Consider the following 17,656-nt stretch of genomic DNA (forward strand, 5'->3'; position numbering starts at 1 on the left):
TTAGGTAACACCAATCTTGATTTTATATGCCTGCCAATTGTAGGAGGAAAGGAAGAACGAGGGAAGTAAGGAGCTCTTGGTAATGACGAGTTAAGAGTAGAAGGTAGTGTAACAAGCTATTTATAATCTATATTAATGACTTAAATGAGGGGACCGAGGCAGGCGGAGGCAGGCGGGCGGACCTGCGAGGGAATGAGGCCGAGCAGCGGCGAGTTCAAAAACAGCTCCGAGACCAGGTAAGGCCTCAGAGCAGCGGAGGCAGGCGGGCGGACCTGCGAGGGAACGAGGCTGAGCGGCGGCAAGTTCAAAAACAGCTCCGAGACCAGGTAAGGCCTCAGAGCAGCGGAGGCAGGCGGGCGGACCTGCGAGGGAACGAGGCTGAGCGGCGGCAAGTTCAAAAACAGCTCCGAGACCAGATAAGCCGCACCAATCTCCAATGTCCGAGGGAAGGAGAGAAGTAAAAAGTAATCCAAGTGTGACGTCACCAGAAAGCGGGTAAGTGATTGGTTGGTAAATATTTACTCTTTCTCCTTCTTTACAAAACTTAAATTCTGTGGTTTATAGTTTCTAGGGTCTCTGTGGTGTAGCGGGGACTGCTGGCAGGCAAGCGCCCTTGAGTATATCATTAAATTGGTGGTATTGATTTAATTTAAATTAATTAAAGGGTAAGTCATGTCAGGACAGCCCAGCCCCGTGTTATGCTCCTCTTGCTCTATGTGGGAATTCAGGGTCACTGCCGGTGTCCCTGATGACCATGTGTGCCAGAAATGCATCCAGCTGCAGCTACTAGCAGTCCGCATTGCGGCGCTGCAGCTGCGGATGGATGGGCTTTGGAGCATTCACGATGCTGAGAGGGTCGTGGATAACACGTTTAGTGAGTTGGTCACACCGCAGGTAAGGGCTGCACAGGCAGAAGGGAAATGGGTGACCATCAGGCAGAGCAGTAGAGGCAGGCAGGTAGTGCAGGGGTCCCCTGCAGCCATCCCCCTCTCAAACAGGTATACCGATTTGGATACTGTTGAGGGGGATGACTTACCAGAGGAAGGCAGCAGCAGCCAACTTCCTGGCACCAGGGGTGCTTCTGCTGCTCAGGAAGGGAGGAAAGGAAGTGGGAGAGCAATCGTGGTAGGGGATTCCATCGTAAGGGGAACAGATAGGCGTTTCTGTGGCCGTAGACATGACTCCAGGATGGTTTGTTGCCTCCCTGCTGCCAGGGTCAAGGATGTCACTGAACGGCTGCAGGGCATTCTGAAGGGGGAGGGTGAACATTGGGACCAATGACATGGGTAGGAAGAGGGATGAGGTCCTGCAGCAAGAATTTAGGGAGCTAGGTAGCAGATTAAAGAGCAGGACCTCAAAGGTTGTAATCTCTGGATTACTCCCGGTGCAACGTGCTAGTGAGTATAGGAATAGGAGGATAGAGCAGATGAATGCATGGCTAAAGAGTTGGTGCAGGAGGGAGGGCTTTAGTTTCCTGGATCACTGGGCCTGCTTCTGGGGAAGGTGGGACTTGTACAAGTCGGACGGGTTGCACCTGAACCAGAATGGGACAAATATCCTTGCGGGGAGGTTTGCTAGCACTGTTCGGGGGGGTTTAAACTAAAATGGCAGGGGGTTGGGAACCTGAGCAGGGAGACAGAGGAAAGGGAAACAGGGATAAAAGCAAAAATTAGGAAGAAGAAAAACAAAAGTGGCAGTCAGAGAAATCAACGGTTTAAATCAAACGTGGCCACAGTAAATAATAATTCTAATAGGTCTAAGAGCGTTAAAAAAACAAGCCTGAAGGCTTTGTGTCTTAATGCGAGGAGCATTTGTAATAAGGTGGATGAATTGGCTGCGCAAATAGAGGTAAACGAATATGATTTGGTTGGGATTACGGAAACGTGGCTCAAGGATGGCCAAGGCTGCGAACTCAACATCCAGGGGTATTCGATATTCAGGAAAGATAGGCAAAAAGGAAAGGGAGGTGGGGTAGCATTACTGGTTAAAGAAGGGATTAATACAATTGTAATGAAGGATATTAGCTCTGATGATGTGGAATCTGTATGGGTAGAATTGAGAAATACTAAGGGGAAGAAAACATTAGTGGGAGTGGTATATAGACCTCCCAACAGTAAGGCGGAGGTTGGGGATGGCATTAAAAGGGAAATTAAAGAAGCGTGCAATAAGGGCACAGCAGTCATCATGGGTGACTTTAATCTACATATAGATTGGGCCAACCAAATTACTAACAATACTGTGGAAGAGGAATTCCTGGAGTGTTTACGGGATGGTTTCCTGGACCAATATGTTGAGGAACCAACCAGAGATCAGGCCATCTTAGACTGGGTATTATGTAACGAGAAAGGATTAATTAGCAATCTTGTTGTCGGAGCGATCATAATATGATCGAATTCTTCATTAAGATGGAGAATGAAGTAGTTGACTCAGAGACTAGGGTCCTCAATTTAAATAAAGGAAACTACGATGGTCTGAGGAGCGAGTTGGGTAGGATTGATTGGGGAATGGCACTCAAAGGGTTGACGGTGGATAGGCAATGGCAAACATTCAAAGACCGAATGGATGAGCTACAGAATTTGTTCATCCCAGTTTGGCATAAAAATAAAACAAAAAAGGTGACTCAACCGTGGCTAACAAGGGAAATTAGGGATAGCATAAGATCCAAGGAGAGGACAAAAAATTGGCCAGAAAAAGCAATAATCCTGAGGATTGGGAGCAGTTTAGGATTCAACAAAGGAGGACAAAGAGATTAATTAAGAAAGGGAAAATAGAATATGAGAGTAAGCTTGCAGGGAACATAAAAACTGACTGTAAAAGCTTTCATAGATATGTGAAGAGAAAAAGATTGGTGAAGTCCCTTGCAGTCAGAATCAGGGGAATTTATAATGGGAAACAAAGAAATGGCAGACCAACTAAATTCATACTTTGGTTCTGTCTTCACAAAGGAGGACACAAATAACCTCCCAGAGATGCCGGGGAACATAGGGTTTGATGAAAGGGTGGAACTGAAAGAAATCAATATTTGTAGGGAAATGGTGTTAGGAAAATTGATGGGACTGAAGGCCGATAAATCCCCAGGGCCTGATAATCTACATCCCAGGGTACTTAAGGAAGTGGCCCTGGAAATAGTAGATGCATTGCTGGTCATCTTCCAGAACTCGATAGACTCTGGAACAGTGCCCATGGATTGGAGGGTAGCTAATGTTACCCCACTATTCAAAAGAGGTGGTAGAGAAAAGCGGTGAATTATAGACCGGTAAGCCTGACATCGGTAGTTGGGAAAATGCTAGAGTCTATTATAAAAGATGTAATAGCAGAGCACTTGGAAAGCAGTGACAGGATCGGACAAAGTCAACATGGATTTACAAAAGGTAAATCATGCTTGACTAATCTACTGGAATTTTTTTGAGGATGTAACTGGTAAAATAGATAAGGGAGAACCAGTGGATGTGGTGTATTTGGACTTTCAGAAGGCTTTCGATAAGGTCCCACATAAGAGATTAGCGTGCAAAATTAAGGCACATGGGATTGGGGGCAAAGTATTGACTTGGATAGAGAACTGGTTGGTGGACAGAAAGCAAAGAGTTGGAATAAACGAGTCATTTTCCGAGTGGCAGACAGTGACTAGTGGGGTACCACAAGGATCGGTCCTAGGACCCCAGCTGTTCACAATATATATTAATGATCTGGACGAGGGAATTGTATGTAATATCTCCAAATTTGCAGACAACACAAAGCTGGGTGGGAGGGTAAGCTGTGAGGAGGATGTCGTGAAACTCCAGTACGATTTGGACAGGTTGGGTGATTGGGCAAAACCATGGCAAATGCACTATAATGTGGATAAATGTGAGGTTATCCACTTTGGTGGCAAAAACAGGAAGGCAGATTATTATTTGAATGGCAATAGATTGGGAGAAGGGGAAGTGCAAAGAGACCTGGGTGTTCTTGTGCACCAGTCGCTGAAGGTAAGCATGCAGGTGCAACAGGCGGTTAAGAAGGCAAATGGTATGTTGGCCTTCGTAGCAAGAGGGTTCGAGTACAGGAACAAGGATGTCTTGCTACAGTTGTACAGGGCCTTGGTGAGACCGCACCTGGAGTATTATGTGCAGTTTTGGTCGCCTTACCTGAGGAAGGACGTTCTTGCCATGGAAGGAGTGCAGCGAAGATTCACCAGGCTGATACCTGGGATGGCAGGAATGACGTATGAGGAGAGATTGTGTCGATTAGGCTTATACTCACTGGAGTTTAGAAGATTGAGAGGGGATCTCATCGAAACCTATAAAATTCTGTCAGGCCTGGACAGACTAGATGCAGGAAGGATGTTTCTGATGGCCGGGGAATCCAGAACCAGGGGTCATAGTCTAAGGATAAGGGGTAAGCCATTTAGGACTGAAATGAGGAGGAATTTCTTCACCCAGAGAGTGGTGAACCTGTGGAATTCTCTGCCACAGAGGGCAGTGGAGGCCAGTTCATTAAGTATATTCAAGAAAGTGTTGGATATATTTCTTAAGGCTAAAGGGATCAAGGGATATGGGGAGAAGGCAGGGACAGGGTACTGAATTTGGATGATCAGCCATGATCTCATTGAATGGCGGAGCAGGCTCGAAGGGCCTACTCCTGCTCCTATCTTCTATGTTTCTATGTAACATATCCAAGTTTGCTGACGATACAAAGTTAGGTGGGAAAGTAAGCTCTGAGGAGGACACAAAGAGGCAGCAAAGGGATATAGACAGGTTAATGAGTGGGTAAGAACATAGCAAATGGAATATAATGTGAAGTTATCCACTCTGGTAGGAAAATTAGAAAAGCAGGATATTTTCTAAATGGTGAGAGACTATTAAATGTTGGCATTCAGAGGGACCTGGGTGTCCTTGTACACAAATCACAGAGAGTTAGCATGCAGGTACAACGAGCAATTGGGAAAGCAAATGGTATGTAAGTCTTTATTACAAGGGGATTGGAGTGTAAGAGTAAAGAAGTCTTACTGCAATTATATAGGGCCTTGGTGAGCCCACACCTGGAGTATTGTGTACATTTTTGGTCTCCTTACCTAAGGAAGGATATACTTGCCATAGGGGGAGTGCAAAAAAGGTTCACTGGACTGATTCCTGGGATGAGGGGATTGTCCTATGAGGAGAGATTGATTAGACTAGGCCTATATTCCCTAGAGTTTAGAAGAATGAGAGGTGATCTCAATGAAACATATAAAATTCTAAAGGGGCTTGATAGGGTAGATGCTGGGAAGATGTTTCCCCTAGCTAGGGAGTCCAGAACTAGGAGTCACATTCTCAGAATAAGGGGTCAGCCATTTAGGATTCAGATGAGGGGAAATTTCTTCACTCAAAGGGTTGTGAATCTTAGGAATTCTCTACCCCAGAGAGTTGTGGATGCTCAGTCGTTAATATATTCAAGACAGAGATCGACAGATTTTTTGGATACTATGGCACTCAAGGGATATTTGGATAGTGCGGGAAGGTGGAGATGAGGTAGATCAGCCATGATATTATTGAATGGCCTACTCCTGCTCCTATTTCTTCTGTTCTTATGTTCTAACTGTGCAGAAAAGAAGAAAAACTTATAGGATGCTGTACTTAAAGCTCAGGAGAAATCAGAGAGGAAAGCTCAGAAGAACAACCATTGTAGTAATCAGATTTCCAGCATCCGCAGTATTTTGCTTTTGCATTGTAGTAATCTATTCATTTGGAGACTTGCAAGGTGGGAACAATATTCAAATTTTGAAAGGACTTCTAGTTTGGAGAGTTAAAAGTTGTTGAAGAGAAAATAAGGATTTTTCATAAAAGAAGAAACTGAGCTTCTTGGAGGTAATGATGTATAATTGGCACAAATAACACAGTACAACTTGAGGCACACAGAAACCTTGTTGATAACGCCAGGGAAGTGACCTGAAGAACTCTTCATTATTTCGGTGTATTTAAGATATCTGGCCTCATTCACACTACATTGTTCCGACATCATTTTCAATACTAGTGCACATGCAAAATGTTCCGCTAACTGTAAAATCAGCTACGGCGGTAGCAGTCAATCACATCAACTCCAAGGAACAGTCAGTAACATTGATTAATTAATAGATTTAGATGAGAAAAGATGGGAGGAGGCTCGAGTGGAGCATAAACGCTGGCATGGCCTGTTTCTGTGCCGTATATCCTACATAATCCTATGTAATTAATGTTTAGGGCTTTCCTTCCATTTGCAGTGAGAGAAAATTGCACCCAATGGAGGTCATTTTCACTTGTGGTAATTTGGCAGCTGATCTGCTCCTCCTGATTTTCCTTTCCATTGACTTTAATGGAATTGAAAATTGAGCTGAGCGTATAATAGATGTGGTGTACTTGGATTTCCGTGAGCCCTTTGATACAATGCCTCTGGAAAGGCTTGAAAATAAAGAAAGCAGCAATCAGTCGAAATATTTTGCAATGGATGCATACTTGGTTGACCAATAGAACCCAGAGGATGGTACAGGGATTGTCGTTAGCCTGAGAGAATGCTACCAGTGGGGTCCCACAGGGGTCTGTTTTGGGACCTCTTTTATTTAATATCTTCATAAATGATCTGGAGCTAGGAGTCACATGCACAGTGGTTAAATTTGCAGATAGTACAAAGCTAATGAAGGTGGTAGGCTCCAAAGCTGAATGGGATAAGCTACAGGAGTATTTGAATACACTTGGGAATAGGACAGATCGGTGGCAGATAACCTTCAAGGTAAAGAAATGCAAAGTGCTTCACTTGGGAACAAGGAATCCAGGAAAGGACTATTACTTAAATGGAAAGTAAATAAAGGCCCGGATTTTCCGGGGCCTATGACCGTGTACACGGTGCGTATGTGGTCGTAAGCGCCCTGCAAGTTTTGTGTTTTCGCATAGGCTGCACCTGCGCAAAAACCCGGAACTTGCGATCTGTCAAGTTTCAGCTTGACAGATCCTCCGCATCCCCGGAAAATGGACATTCGCTGGCAGAGAGTTGGGCTATTTGCCCAACTACTGCCCAGCGAAAGCCCGTGAAACTCTTACGCCTGGTAAAAGCAGGCGTAAGGCCTTCTATTACCAGCGTAAGAGTTTACATATATATTTAAATATTTTTTTTAAATTATGTAAACATAAAAAACCTTTAAAATTAGTTATGGGTTATTTTTAGCCCCTTTAAAACATTTAAATATATTTTTCAAAAAATTAAACTTTTGTTTTAAATGTTTAATTTAATTGTATTTTAATTAATTTTGAACATGTAATGATTTATTTTTTATTTAACTGGTGTATAATTGTGTTTTTTTAGGGGATTCCTATTCTTGCTTATGGGGATTCCGTACATAATGGAATCCCCATAAGCATAATGGGGATCCCCCCTTCTGATTGGTTGGTCTGGCCCAACTGCGAACCGCCTGCGCCCCTGGGATATGTGGGCCTCTGCACATGCGTACGCCTGCAGGCCCAGGAGCAAGAGTCTACAAACATCAGGGACCATCAGGTAAGTTCGTACTTTTCTTGTGGTTCGGAGGGTCTCGCCCGCGGGAAGCCTCTGGCCGCAAATTCAGGCCCAATGTGTATGGAAAGTTAAAGAGATGTGGGGTCCTGATTGACAATAAATTGATGCTATTGCAACAATGATCAGTGGCAGGTGAGTAAAGCAAATCAGATGTTAGGATGTACTGAAAGGTCAAGATTGAGCTGAAATAGTCAGGTACTCCTGCCACTTTATAAATCATTGGTGCAACCACACTGAGAATACTGTGCACAGTTCTGGTCATCGCAATACAAAAAGGATATTGCAGCTATTGAAAGGATACAGAAGAGAGCAGCCAGAATGATTGAGCGGATGGAGGGATTGGATTATGCCAAGCATCATATGTAAATTGAGCATGTTCCCTTTAAAAAAAGTAGAGAGGTGATGTGTTTGCTGTTTCTGAGATTCTAAAGGGACTAGATAATGTAGGCCATGGCAAGCTTTTTCACCTTGTCCAGAACAGTTGAACCAGAGGACAGGGCCTGAACTTGAAGGGGGGTTAATTCAAAACTAATCTGTGGAAAAATTATTTCAGTGAACGAGTGGTAAATCTATGAAACAGGCTCCCTCAGGAGATGGTGGAAGCAGAGAGTGTTTATTCATTCTAATGCAAATTCAATAGATTTATTTCAGAAAATAATATTTTGGGATATAGTATGAGTAATTTGAGACATGACATATGGTAAGTGTAGCATGCCTGGGAAGAACAGGTGTCTTTGCTTCCCAAAGCATTCCGCCACTGGGGGTTTTCCTCGTCTCATGTCTGGGTCTGTTGTAGACTAATTGAGAGAGACTGACTGCCATGAATACTCAACAACTCCTTTATTGTTGTATCATGTGGCTACCAAGATGGTCGAAAGCAAACTAGATGGACCGTGGTCTTTTTTCAGCTTGCAATTCCTATGCAAGTCCAATTAACAGCTATCAGCTCTTGCCAGTCATCGTTCCAAACTTGGGCCCCCTTTATTGACTGGTGTTTCTCACCTAACTATCTCCTCTGACCTTAAGATACAAAGAACTTGCATTTATATAGCTCTTTTCACACCCTCAGGATATCCCAAAGTACTTCACAGCCAATTTATTATTTTGAAGTGTAGTCACCGTTAGGTAGACAAACACTGCAGCCAATTATCACACAGCAATGGGATGAATGATGTTTTTGTTGGTGGTGTTGGTTGAGGGATCAATGTTTGCCAGAACACCTCCCCCTGCTGTTCTTTGAATAGTACCACGAGATCCTTTACATCCACCTGAACCAGTGGATGTGTAATCAGCACCTCCCTCAAAGCAACGCTCCCTCAGTATTACACTAAATGTCAGCTCAGATTTTGTGCTCACGTAACTTCGGTAAGAGTGCGCCCACTGAGCCAAGCTGGCACTGACACTTAAATGCAGTTCCCACATTTCCTTCATTGCTGAAGCTGCCTCAAAAAGCTTAGTTTACTCTTTCATGCCAAACACTTACTTTCACCTCAACAAATGAAACCCAAGCCCATCTAAGATTTGAATAACGCTCCCAACAAATCTGTGGAAGATCATCAAGCACCTCTCCTACACTGCTGGTCAGATGAAAGAAAAAGCTTGCAATGGCTCTCTCAACTCCGGCATGCCAGAATGAAACCAATATGGCAGAGAGAAATTGCTTCAACCTACACAAGAAGCACATTTAAATTGACATTAATGATACTGAATTAATGTTCCGCTTCATGACTTTGTCTCTGTTTAGTGCTGCTGCAAGGAATGCTGTGATGATACTAATGGGGCAGAGTAAAATAAGACACAAGCTTAACATTAAGTACCATTAGCAGTAGGCCAGTCACAGCACTTAGTGTGCTGGTATTTTACTTACATCTAACCCCATCATTCTGGGTCTTGAAGAAAGCAACAAACAAGAATAGAGGGGGGCGATTTCAACCCGACCCAACTGGCAGAAATCGGAAGGGCAAGCAGTTAAAAATTGACCGGGTGATTTACCCGCTGATGTCCGACCTGGATCCAACTATCATCCATTTTAACCTGCTCTTACTTAGAATTAAATAGAATATACAGTGCAGAAACAGGCCATTCAGCCCAACTGGTCCACGCAAGCCTCCTCTAAAGACAAGGCTGAGGGGTGACCTGATTATGAAAGGGTTTGATAATATAGACGTAGAGAAGATGTTTCCACTTGCAGGGAGTCCAGAATTAGAGGTCATAAATATAAGATGGTCACAAATAAGTTAGAATGTGGAACTCACTACCACGGGGAGTAGTTGAGGCAAATAGCACAGATGCATTCAAGGGTAAGTTAGATAAGCACATGAGGGAGAAAGGAATAGAAGGATATGTTGATGGGTTTATGTGAAGAGGGGTGGCAGGAGGCTCGTGTGGAGCATAAACTATATTAATGACTTGGATATATTGCACACTGTCCCTTCATCTAAGTTTGCTGACAATACAAAGCTAGATGGGAAAGTAAGCTGTGAGGAGCACACAAAGAGCCTGTAAAGGGATATAGACAGGTTAAGTGAGTGGGCAATAAGGAGGCAGATGGAGTATGATGTGGGGAAATTTAAGGTTAAAGGGATCAAGGGATATGAGGAGAAAGCAGGGACAGGGCACTGAATTTGGATGATCAGCCATGATCTCATTGAATGGCGGAGCAGGCTCGAGGGGCCGAATGGCCTACTCCTGCTCCTATCTTCTATGTATCTATGAAATGTGAGGTTATTCACTTTGGTAGGAAGAATAGAAAAACAGAATATTTTTTAAATAGTGAGAAACTATTAAATGTTGGTATTCAGAGAGAGTTAGGTGTCCTCATACAGGAAACACAGAAAGTTAGCATGCAGGTACAGCAAGCAATTAGGAAGGCAAATGGCATGTTGGCCTTTATTGCAAGGGGGTTGGAGTGCAAGATTAAGGAAGTCTTACTACAATTGTACAGGGCTTTGGTGAGACCACACCTGGAATATTGTGCACAGTTTTAGTCTCCTTATCTGAGAAAGGACATACATGCCTTAGAGGTGGTGCAACGAAGGTTCACTAGATTGATCCCTGGGATGAAAGGGTTGTCCTATGAGGAGAGATTGAGCCTATACTCTCTGGAGTTTAGAAGAATGAGAGGTGATCTCATTGAAACATATAAGATTCTGAGAGAGATTGACAAGGTAGATGCTGAGAGGTTGTTTTCCCCTGGCTAGAGAGTCTAGAACGAGGGGTCATAGTCTCAGGATAAGGTGTAGGCCATTTAAAGATTGAGATGAGGAGGAACTTCTTCACTCAGAGGGTTGTGAGTCTTTGGAATTCTCTGCCCCAAAGGGCTGTGGATGCTGAGTCGTTGAGTATATTCAAGGCTGAAAGAGATAGATTTTGGACTCGAGGGAAATCAATGGCTATGGGGATCAGACGGGAAAGTGGAGTTGAGGTCGAAGATCAGCCATGATCTGATTGAATGGTGGAGCAGGCTCGAGGGGCCATATGACCTACTCCGGCTACTAATTCTTATGGCCTGTTTCTGTGCTGTAAATACTTCGTAATACTTTGTAATCCTACTTCATCTCACCCTATCAACGTTTGATTAGGCATTAAAGTCACCTGCCTGAAGCTGGCGGGATCCTTCTTTAAATATGCAAATCGGGGTTGGATGACAGCTTACCTTCTTGCCAGCAAGCCTTCCATTGGTGCCGGCCGAAGCCTCCTGCCACCCAAACATCCGTTTCAGGGGCAGGTGGCAGCTGACCGGTAGCATGCAGAGGAGGGTCGGGAGCTGAAATCGCCCGGGCCTCATACTGCTGAGGATGGGCATATTTGCCGCTTGCCCTGCTCCCTGCTGCGCCCACCTGAATCCCACTCCCAGTTAAAATTCTCCCTAGAATTTATAAAATGAGCTTCTAATCCTCAGTTATACCACCATTTCACAGAAGAAGGATAATAGTCACAATATAAACAAGAGCTGAATTCCAGAGGTGAGGTGAGAGTGACTGCCCTTGATATCAAGGCAGCATTGGACAGAGTGTGGCACCAAGGAGCCCCAGTAAAACTGAAGTCAATGGGGATCAGAGGGAAAACTCTCCAAATCCCACACCACACCATCAGCATTTCATGCAGTCATTTGAGACTGCAAAGCAGCTTACAAAGTTAGGGATACCCATAGACAAGTCCACAACTCAGATTGTGCAATGCTGCTCGACAGCCTGACCGAGTGGCAGACCACCCTTGCAAGCATGACTACTCCAGGGTACTCTCCAACACAAGCTTCCGATCAAGGTCCCAAGCTCAAGCACAGCGTTCAGAATGAATATTCTGAATGGAGCTTCAGACACCTTGGAATAATTTACAGTAATCTGTCTTGTTTGCACTTCCCATTGTGTGTAATAGCAGCAGCTTGCACAGATGGTGGAGATATTTCTCTGGGTTATGCCACAACCATAACAACAAACACCCCATTCAAAAGATTCCAGATAGCATACAGGCCCAGGCAGTCATGACATCATGACCTGCGTTGTGGCACTGGGTCAACTTCCAAAAGCCATGAGTATCCCGAAGATAATGAGAAGAGCTCAAAGTAAAGTGAAAACTAATTGATTAGACAGGGAGGTTTGCAGGGAAATTAGCCTTAAAAAAATTCACTATGTATAAAAGGTACTGCTGTTAAGATAGTAGGTACAAGTGTGAAAAAAAAAACCAACTGAAGATAACTAAAACCAGTATTAGCAATGTTAAAATGGCATTAAAAATGATAGTGGACAATTGCAGTACTTGTAACAAGGTTTATTCCAGTTTTGTTAGAAGTCAGAAAACAATTAAAGACTACATTGGTTCTTTGAGGAATTTATCAGGGCAGGTGAGATATGAAGATAAAGATGTGGCTGAGGAATTTTTTATTGATTTTCACCTCTCATGACAATGCCATGGTCTGGTAGTACAGGATACATGCATGGCTAAAATTGCTTTGATACAAAAAAGATTTGCATTTATATAGCATCTTTCATGGCCACCGGACGTCTCAAAGCACCTTACAGCCAATGAAGTATTTTTGGAGTGTAGTCACTGATGTAATGTAGGAAACACGGCAGCCAATTTGCGCACAGCAAGCTCCCACAAACAGCAATGTGATAATGACCAGATAACCTGTTTTTGTTATGTTGATTGAGGGATAAATATTGGCCAAGACACCGGGGATAACTTCCCTGCTCTTCTTTGAAATAGTGCCATGGGATCTTTTACGTCCACCTGAGAGAGCAGACGGGGCCTCAGTTTAACGTCTCATCCAAAAGACGGCACCTTCAACAGTGCAGCACTCCCTCAGCACTACACTGGAGTGTCAGCCTAAATTTTTGTGTTCAAATTTTTAACTGCAGCAATGGTTTTAGCTGGCATTGAAGCACTTGAGGCTGATCGTGCTGCTGAAGCCGATTCCGTTCACCCCAGAGTGCTAAAGGGAATGGGGGAGGTTGTACATGAGCCATTGGCTCATATATTCTACAGGTTATTGAAGTGTGGGTTGGTTCCAGTGGATTGGAGGGAGGGAGGCGGGCGTGGTCCTAATATTTATGAAGCAGGAGAAATTAGACTCTGGCAACAAAAGACCCCTTGGAAGGCATTATATGGTATGCGATTTATGATCACTTGGAGAGTTTGGCAATTAGGGATTCCCAACATGGCTTTATGAAGCAGAGCTCCTGCCTCACTAACCTGAAAGACGTGTTTCAGCATGATGTAAGATGTGGTATAGCTTCATTTCCAAAAACGTTTTTGATAAACTACCCTTCAAATAATGGTGGCAACATTGATTATCATTAAGTAAAGGAATCACGGCGGCGTTAATGTGCCTGGTTCTCTACCTATGCTCGCAGACCAATTGTACATTCACAGAGTAGAATCTCTTTGTTTGTGAAATAGGTGACACAGTGGGTAAGGGCCCATATGGCCATGAGCGTGTCATCAATAATGCCCTGGAATCCAACTAGACAGTAAAAGTGCAGGGCTCAATCGTGTTGTTGGCTGGCTCCCATGGATGAATGAATTAAATCTGTGCCCCGGCTAAGCAATGCATCTGTCATTTGCATGATGCAGCGATGCACTGCAGTTTGAGAGATTGGGCAAATATCTCCTGCTGTTGCTTGGAAAGAACCATTGATGACAGCCTCTGTCCTTGAAGTCATTTCAAGGTCTAGCTGCACAGTTCTGTCATGACTTCATTTATGAACCATAGTTTCCATGTGCAGGTATGATTGTCTTGACCTGCATATGTAGGTGGTGGCATAAGGGTGGCTCCTTCTTAAGCACTTAAGGTGTAAGCGCAACTCCCTTACATGCCTCTGCTGTTGCTCCTAATCCCAAATGAACCAGCAGATAGAGTGATATGCCCAGTGGGATGCCTATAGATGGTTTTGAGGCTCCAGCCAATTAGAATTCCCCTAGCAAACACCCCCAGATGGGAGACAGAGTACAGTTTTAAAAGAGGTCAAATTAAGTCAGTGGTACAACCAAAATTAAACAGCAAATAAGCATCAATGTAGCAACCTCTCAGATTCCCCCCCTTTCAGAAAGTGGACCAATAAAAGGAAAAAGACTTGCATTTATATAGCACCTTTCACAACCTCAATGAAGTACTTTTGAAGTGTAGTCACTGTTGTAATGTAGGAAACGCAGCAGCCAATTTGCGCAATGTGACAATGGCCAGATAATCTGTTTTAGTAATGTTGATTGAGGAATAAGTATTGGCCAGGACACTAGGGAAAACTCCCCTGCTCTTCTTTGAGATAGTGCCATGGAATCTTTTACGTCCACCTGAGAGAGCAGACAGAGCCTCAGTTTAACATCCCATCCGAAAGACGGCAATGCTGCACCGGAGTGTCAGCCTAGATGTGTGTCCAAATCTCTGGAGTGGGACTTGAACCCACAATCTTCTGACTCAGAATCGAGAGTGCTACCCACTGAGCCACAGCCGACTTGGATATCATCCAGCACTTTAAAAAAAAAAATAAGGGCAGAGAGTGAACAAAATGCTGTTCAGAGGCTCTTGACCTCATTATTTCCCCCCAAAATATTTTCTCATAAAAATGTAAACCAAAGTAAATCACAGAAATCCAGTAACTAAAACATACTGTAAAACTGGAAAATAACACACAAGGCTAAAAGCTTAAAGAGCTCCATCACTCATATAGCTTCCATTGAGCCCCCTTCAGCTGGGCTAAAGAAGCCCTATCCTATCCTAAACAGACAGAAAGTCAAGTTAAAATTCATTTTAATATTTTAAGTGAAGCTAAATGGGCTGCTGGGAAATCATGCTCAGTGCTAAACTGCTATAGATCCTGCATCTGAGCCAGATTTTCCAGTCCACCATGTCTATTCCACTATTCCAGAAGTCCCCATTTCCAAAGAATATGCTGGGAAGAAAAATGGAGAGGCATACCTTCCATCTTCAGGTGGTTCCTGGGCATCCTTGTACTGTCTGGTCTGAAGAGGATCCCACCACCAGCTTATTGGGGCAAACACTGCATTTGGGCACCCCATGGGCAGTGGAAGAGGTAAGCAAGTTGGGAGGGCCGTCCCGCCTCATTTTAATACTAACACTGGGGCCTGTGCCTGTTGCACGCACAAGTGCAACAACCGGAGTTCCCCAGGGAATCCCGCAGCTGTGAACTCTCCCCTTATATTTCATGGAGACCGAATTGTTTGATCAAAAGATCCGGGTAATTTTGCCAGAAAAATCAAGAGAGTCATCAGAAACATAGAGCTGCAGGAATTGCAAGAATGATTTACAAAGTGTGTTTAAATTTCAAATAACATTCAAAGTTTCCTACAGTGGGCTAACACAGTTATACAACCAATGTTCTGGGCAAGTTTTCCAATTCTATTAAATTTTATATATTACTCTTTTAACATAGCTCATAAATAAAAAATTATCATGACTAAGTTAATAAAAATCCTCCATAACAGGCTTGTCAATTTATATTTAGTAAAGTCCTGCAAATCATGTATCTAATGTCCTGTGTTCACTGTGCTCAAAGCAAATAAATTCACTTTGTCCTCTGGAACAGTCTTATTGTAAAAACGTCAGGTTGCACTGCAAACAAATCTCCATCTTGATGGAGCGAAGCTCCTACAGAGGATGATGAAATACCTGCCAGGGAGCTGTAGACCACAGCTCCCAAAGACGAGATTTAAAGTTCCAGACTTTACACCATGTTGTCAAACCACAGCCAAAAAAAGTCATAAGGGCTCAACAGCTGTGTGGAAAGGTGCTGGCCCCTAATCACCCTCTCCATACACTCAGACTACACTGGAGGACTGTGTCAACTGGATACATCACATTGTTCAAAATGGCCACGGAAATGTGCAGTTTGGGTTTATACTTGTACGTTTTGAACTGCAAGAGTGTGGAGTTTATTTGGGGGATAAGAGTCAAAACAAGCACTAAGTGATTGCTGTGCTATTAAGACATGCCTGTTTAAAAGTCTGGTTTTACCTCGCAATTTTGGGGCTAATTGGTGATTACCATGATTTAAACATGCCTGCAGGCGCCAAACCCAGACACCTGCAGATTTAGCACTCAAGTGCTGATTAGGAGCAATTTCCGTGGAGCGGTTATACATCGCCTCCGGGCACCCACTTCTACCGAAGGTATGGAGTGCGCTGGCTGACACACAATGGGACGTTTCAGGATGGCTCAGGGACCGAGGGAGAGGGCGCACAGGTTCTGGGACGCGGCACAGGAGGTCCTGGTGGAGGAGGTCCAGAGGTGGAGGGATGTCCTGTAGCTGCACAGGAGAAGGAGCCCAACTGAATTATGGGTATCCAGTGGCTAGATCACACAATCAGAGTAATGAGCATATACAGGCATTTTCCATGAAAAGTGTGGAGAAAGGATCTTATAATGGAAAAAGTTGACACAAAAAGTGGTGCAGATGGGGAGTGCACAGAGACATAAGATTTTTAATATATTATCGAGAGATATACACAAACGTATAAAAAAAACACGTATAGAAAAAGACCAGCTGGTCGATCGAGTCTACGCCATTCAGCCGTGTTGCAACCAGGCAAGGTGACCCCACAATCCCCACCAACCGGCAGCCACGTAACCTCCTGGGAGAGGCAATAAATCTCTCCGACCACCACCTCCCTCCCCCCTCCACCACCACCTCACACCACCGACAGCGATCAAAAACAAGTTCCAGGAGATAACAGTGAGCACGAGATGCATCACCCAACATCCCACCTACCTTTGTCTGCAGCAAACAGATATATGGCGGAGGTTAAATCTGACAAAAGCAGCATTAACACATAAAATGCAATTTTCCATTTGTTAGCAGCTTGGCGGTAAAATCACTGCACTCTGAATATTCACCTTCAGAATACTTAATAGAGTACAGGCATTGGATAAAAAAAAAGGAAAAACTGCCAGCATAATTGCATATTACCACTTCACCACAATTAATACACCTATAAAATTCACCTACATTGTGTAGCATCAAAAAAAATCTTTACCATATCCCAGTTTGGCTTGATTTAATCAGTGGTGTAAGCCTAGTTAAGAGTAACTTTTTATTCATCTTTATTAACTGCGTATTTCATTGTAATAATGCATTTTTGTAGTTATACTATTTGCATGTAATATTTAATCTATTTATATCATTTATGCATGCATATATATATCTATCTCCAGCATGAAAAGCAAATCAGGTGTATAAAGTAAAATATTTTACTCACCTTCACTTCTCTCTCCAGGTGGTTGATAAAATGAGAGACCCAAGGATATAATGGCTGCAAGTTCTAGGATGATAAGGGTCACATCTTGTAGTGCTTCCCAGACTAACTGTAAGAAAGTTTTTGGCTTTTTTGGAGGTATAAAGTTTCTACCAAAAATTTGTTTTCTGTTTTCAAGATCTGCAGGATTGCCAGCTAAACCTGTAGAGAAAAAATATAATTATAATTTAGCAACACTGGGTGATAATAATGAATAAATACAGCTTAAATTGTCAGAATCAGGAGGTTGGCAATAACATTTGCCGAACTTTCTGCTTGTGAACAGTACTACGGGGTTGCACTGTTTACACCTGAGGAACAGGTTGAGGAATCAATTTCCCACACAGTGGACTGAGGCTACAGGGCGATTTTAAGCCTACCCGCTCAGCAGATGGGCAATTAAATT

General features: G+C 43.5%; 1 protein-coding gene across 14 annotated transcripts in view; it reads right to left on the reverse strand.

Moving 5' to 3' along the window:
- atp2b2 (ATPase plasma membrane Ca2+ transporting 2) overlaps window positions 1-17,656 on the reverse strand; it is a 784,580-nt gene that overhangs the window by 260,190 nt on the left and 506,734 nt on the right. For all 14 annotated transcript variants that reach the window (XM_086001789.1, XM_086001795.1, XM_086001794.1 and 11 more), the window contains one exon: window positions 17,215-17,412. In XM_086001789.1, coding sequence (XP_085857915.1) covers window positions 17,215-17,412 — 198 coding nt within the window. The remainder of the gene's footprint in view (window positions 1-17,214; window positions 17,413-17,656) is intronic.

Source organism: Somniosus microcephalus, chromosome 11 (genome assembly GCF_052327205.1).
Source record: "Somniosus microcephalus isolate GS21.2 chromosome 11, FLI_Smic_1.0, whole genome shotgun sequence".
Lineage (NCBI taxonomy): Eukaryota > Metazoa > Chordata > Chondrichthyes > Squaliformes > Somniosidae > Somniosus > Somniosus microcephalus.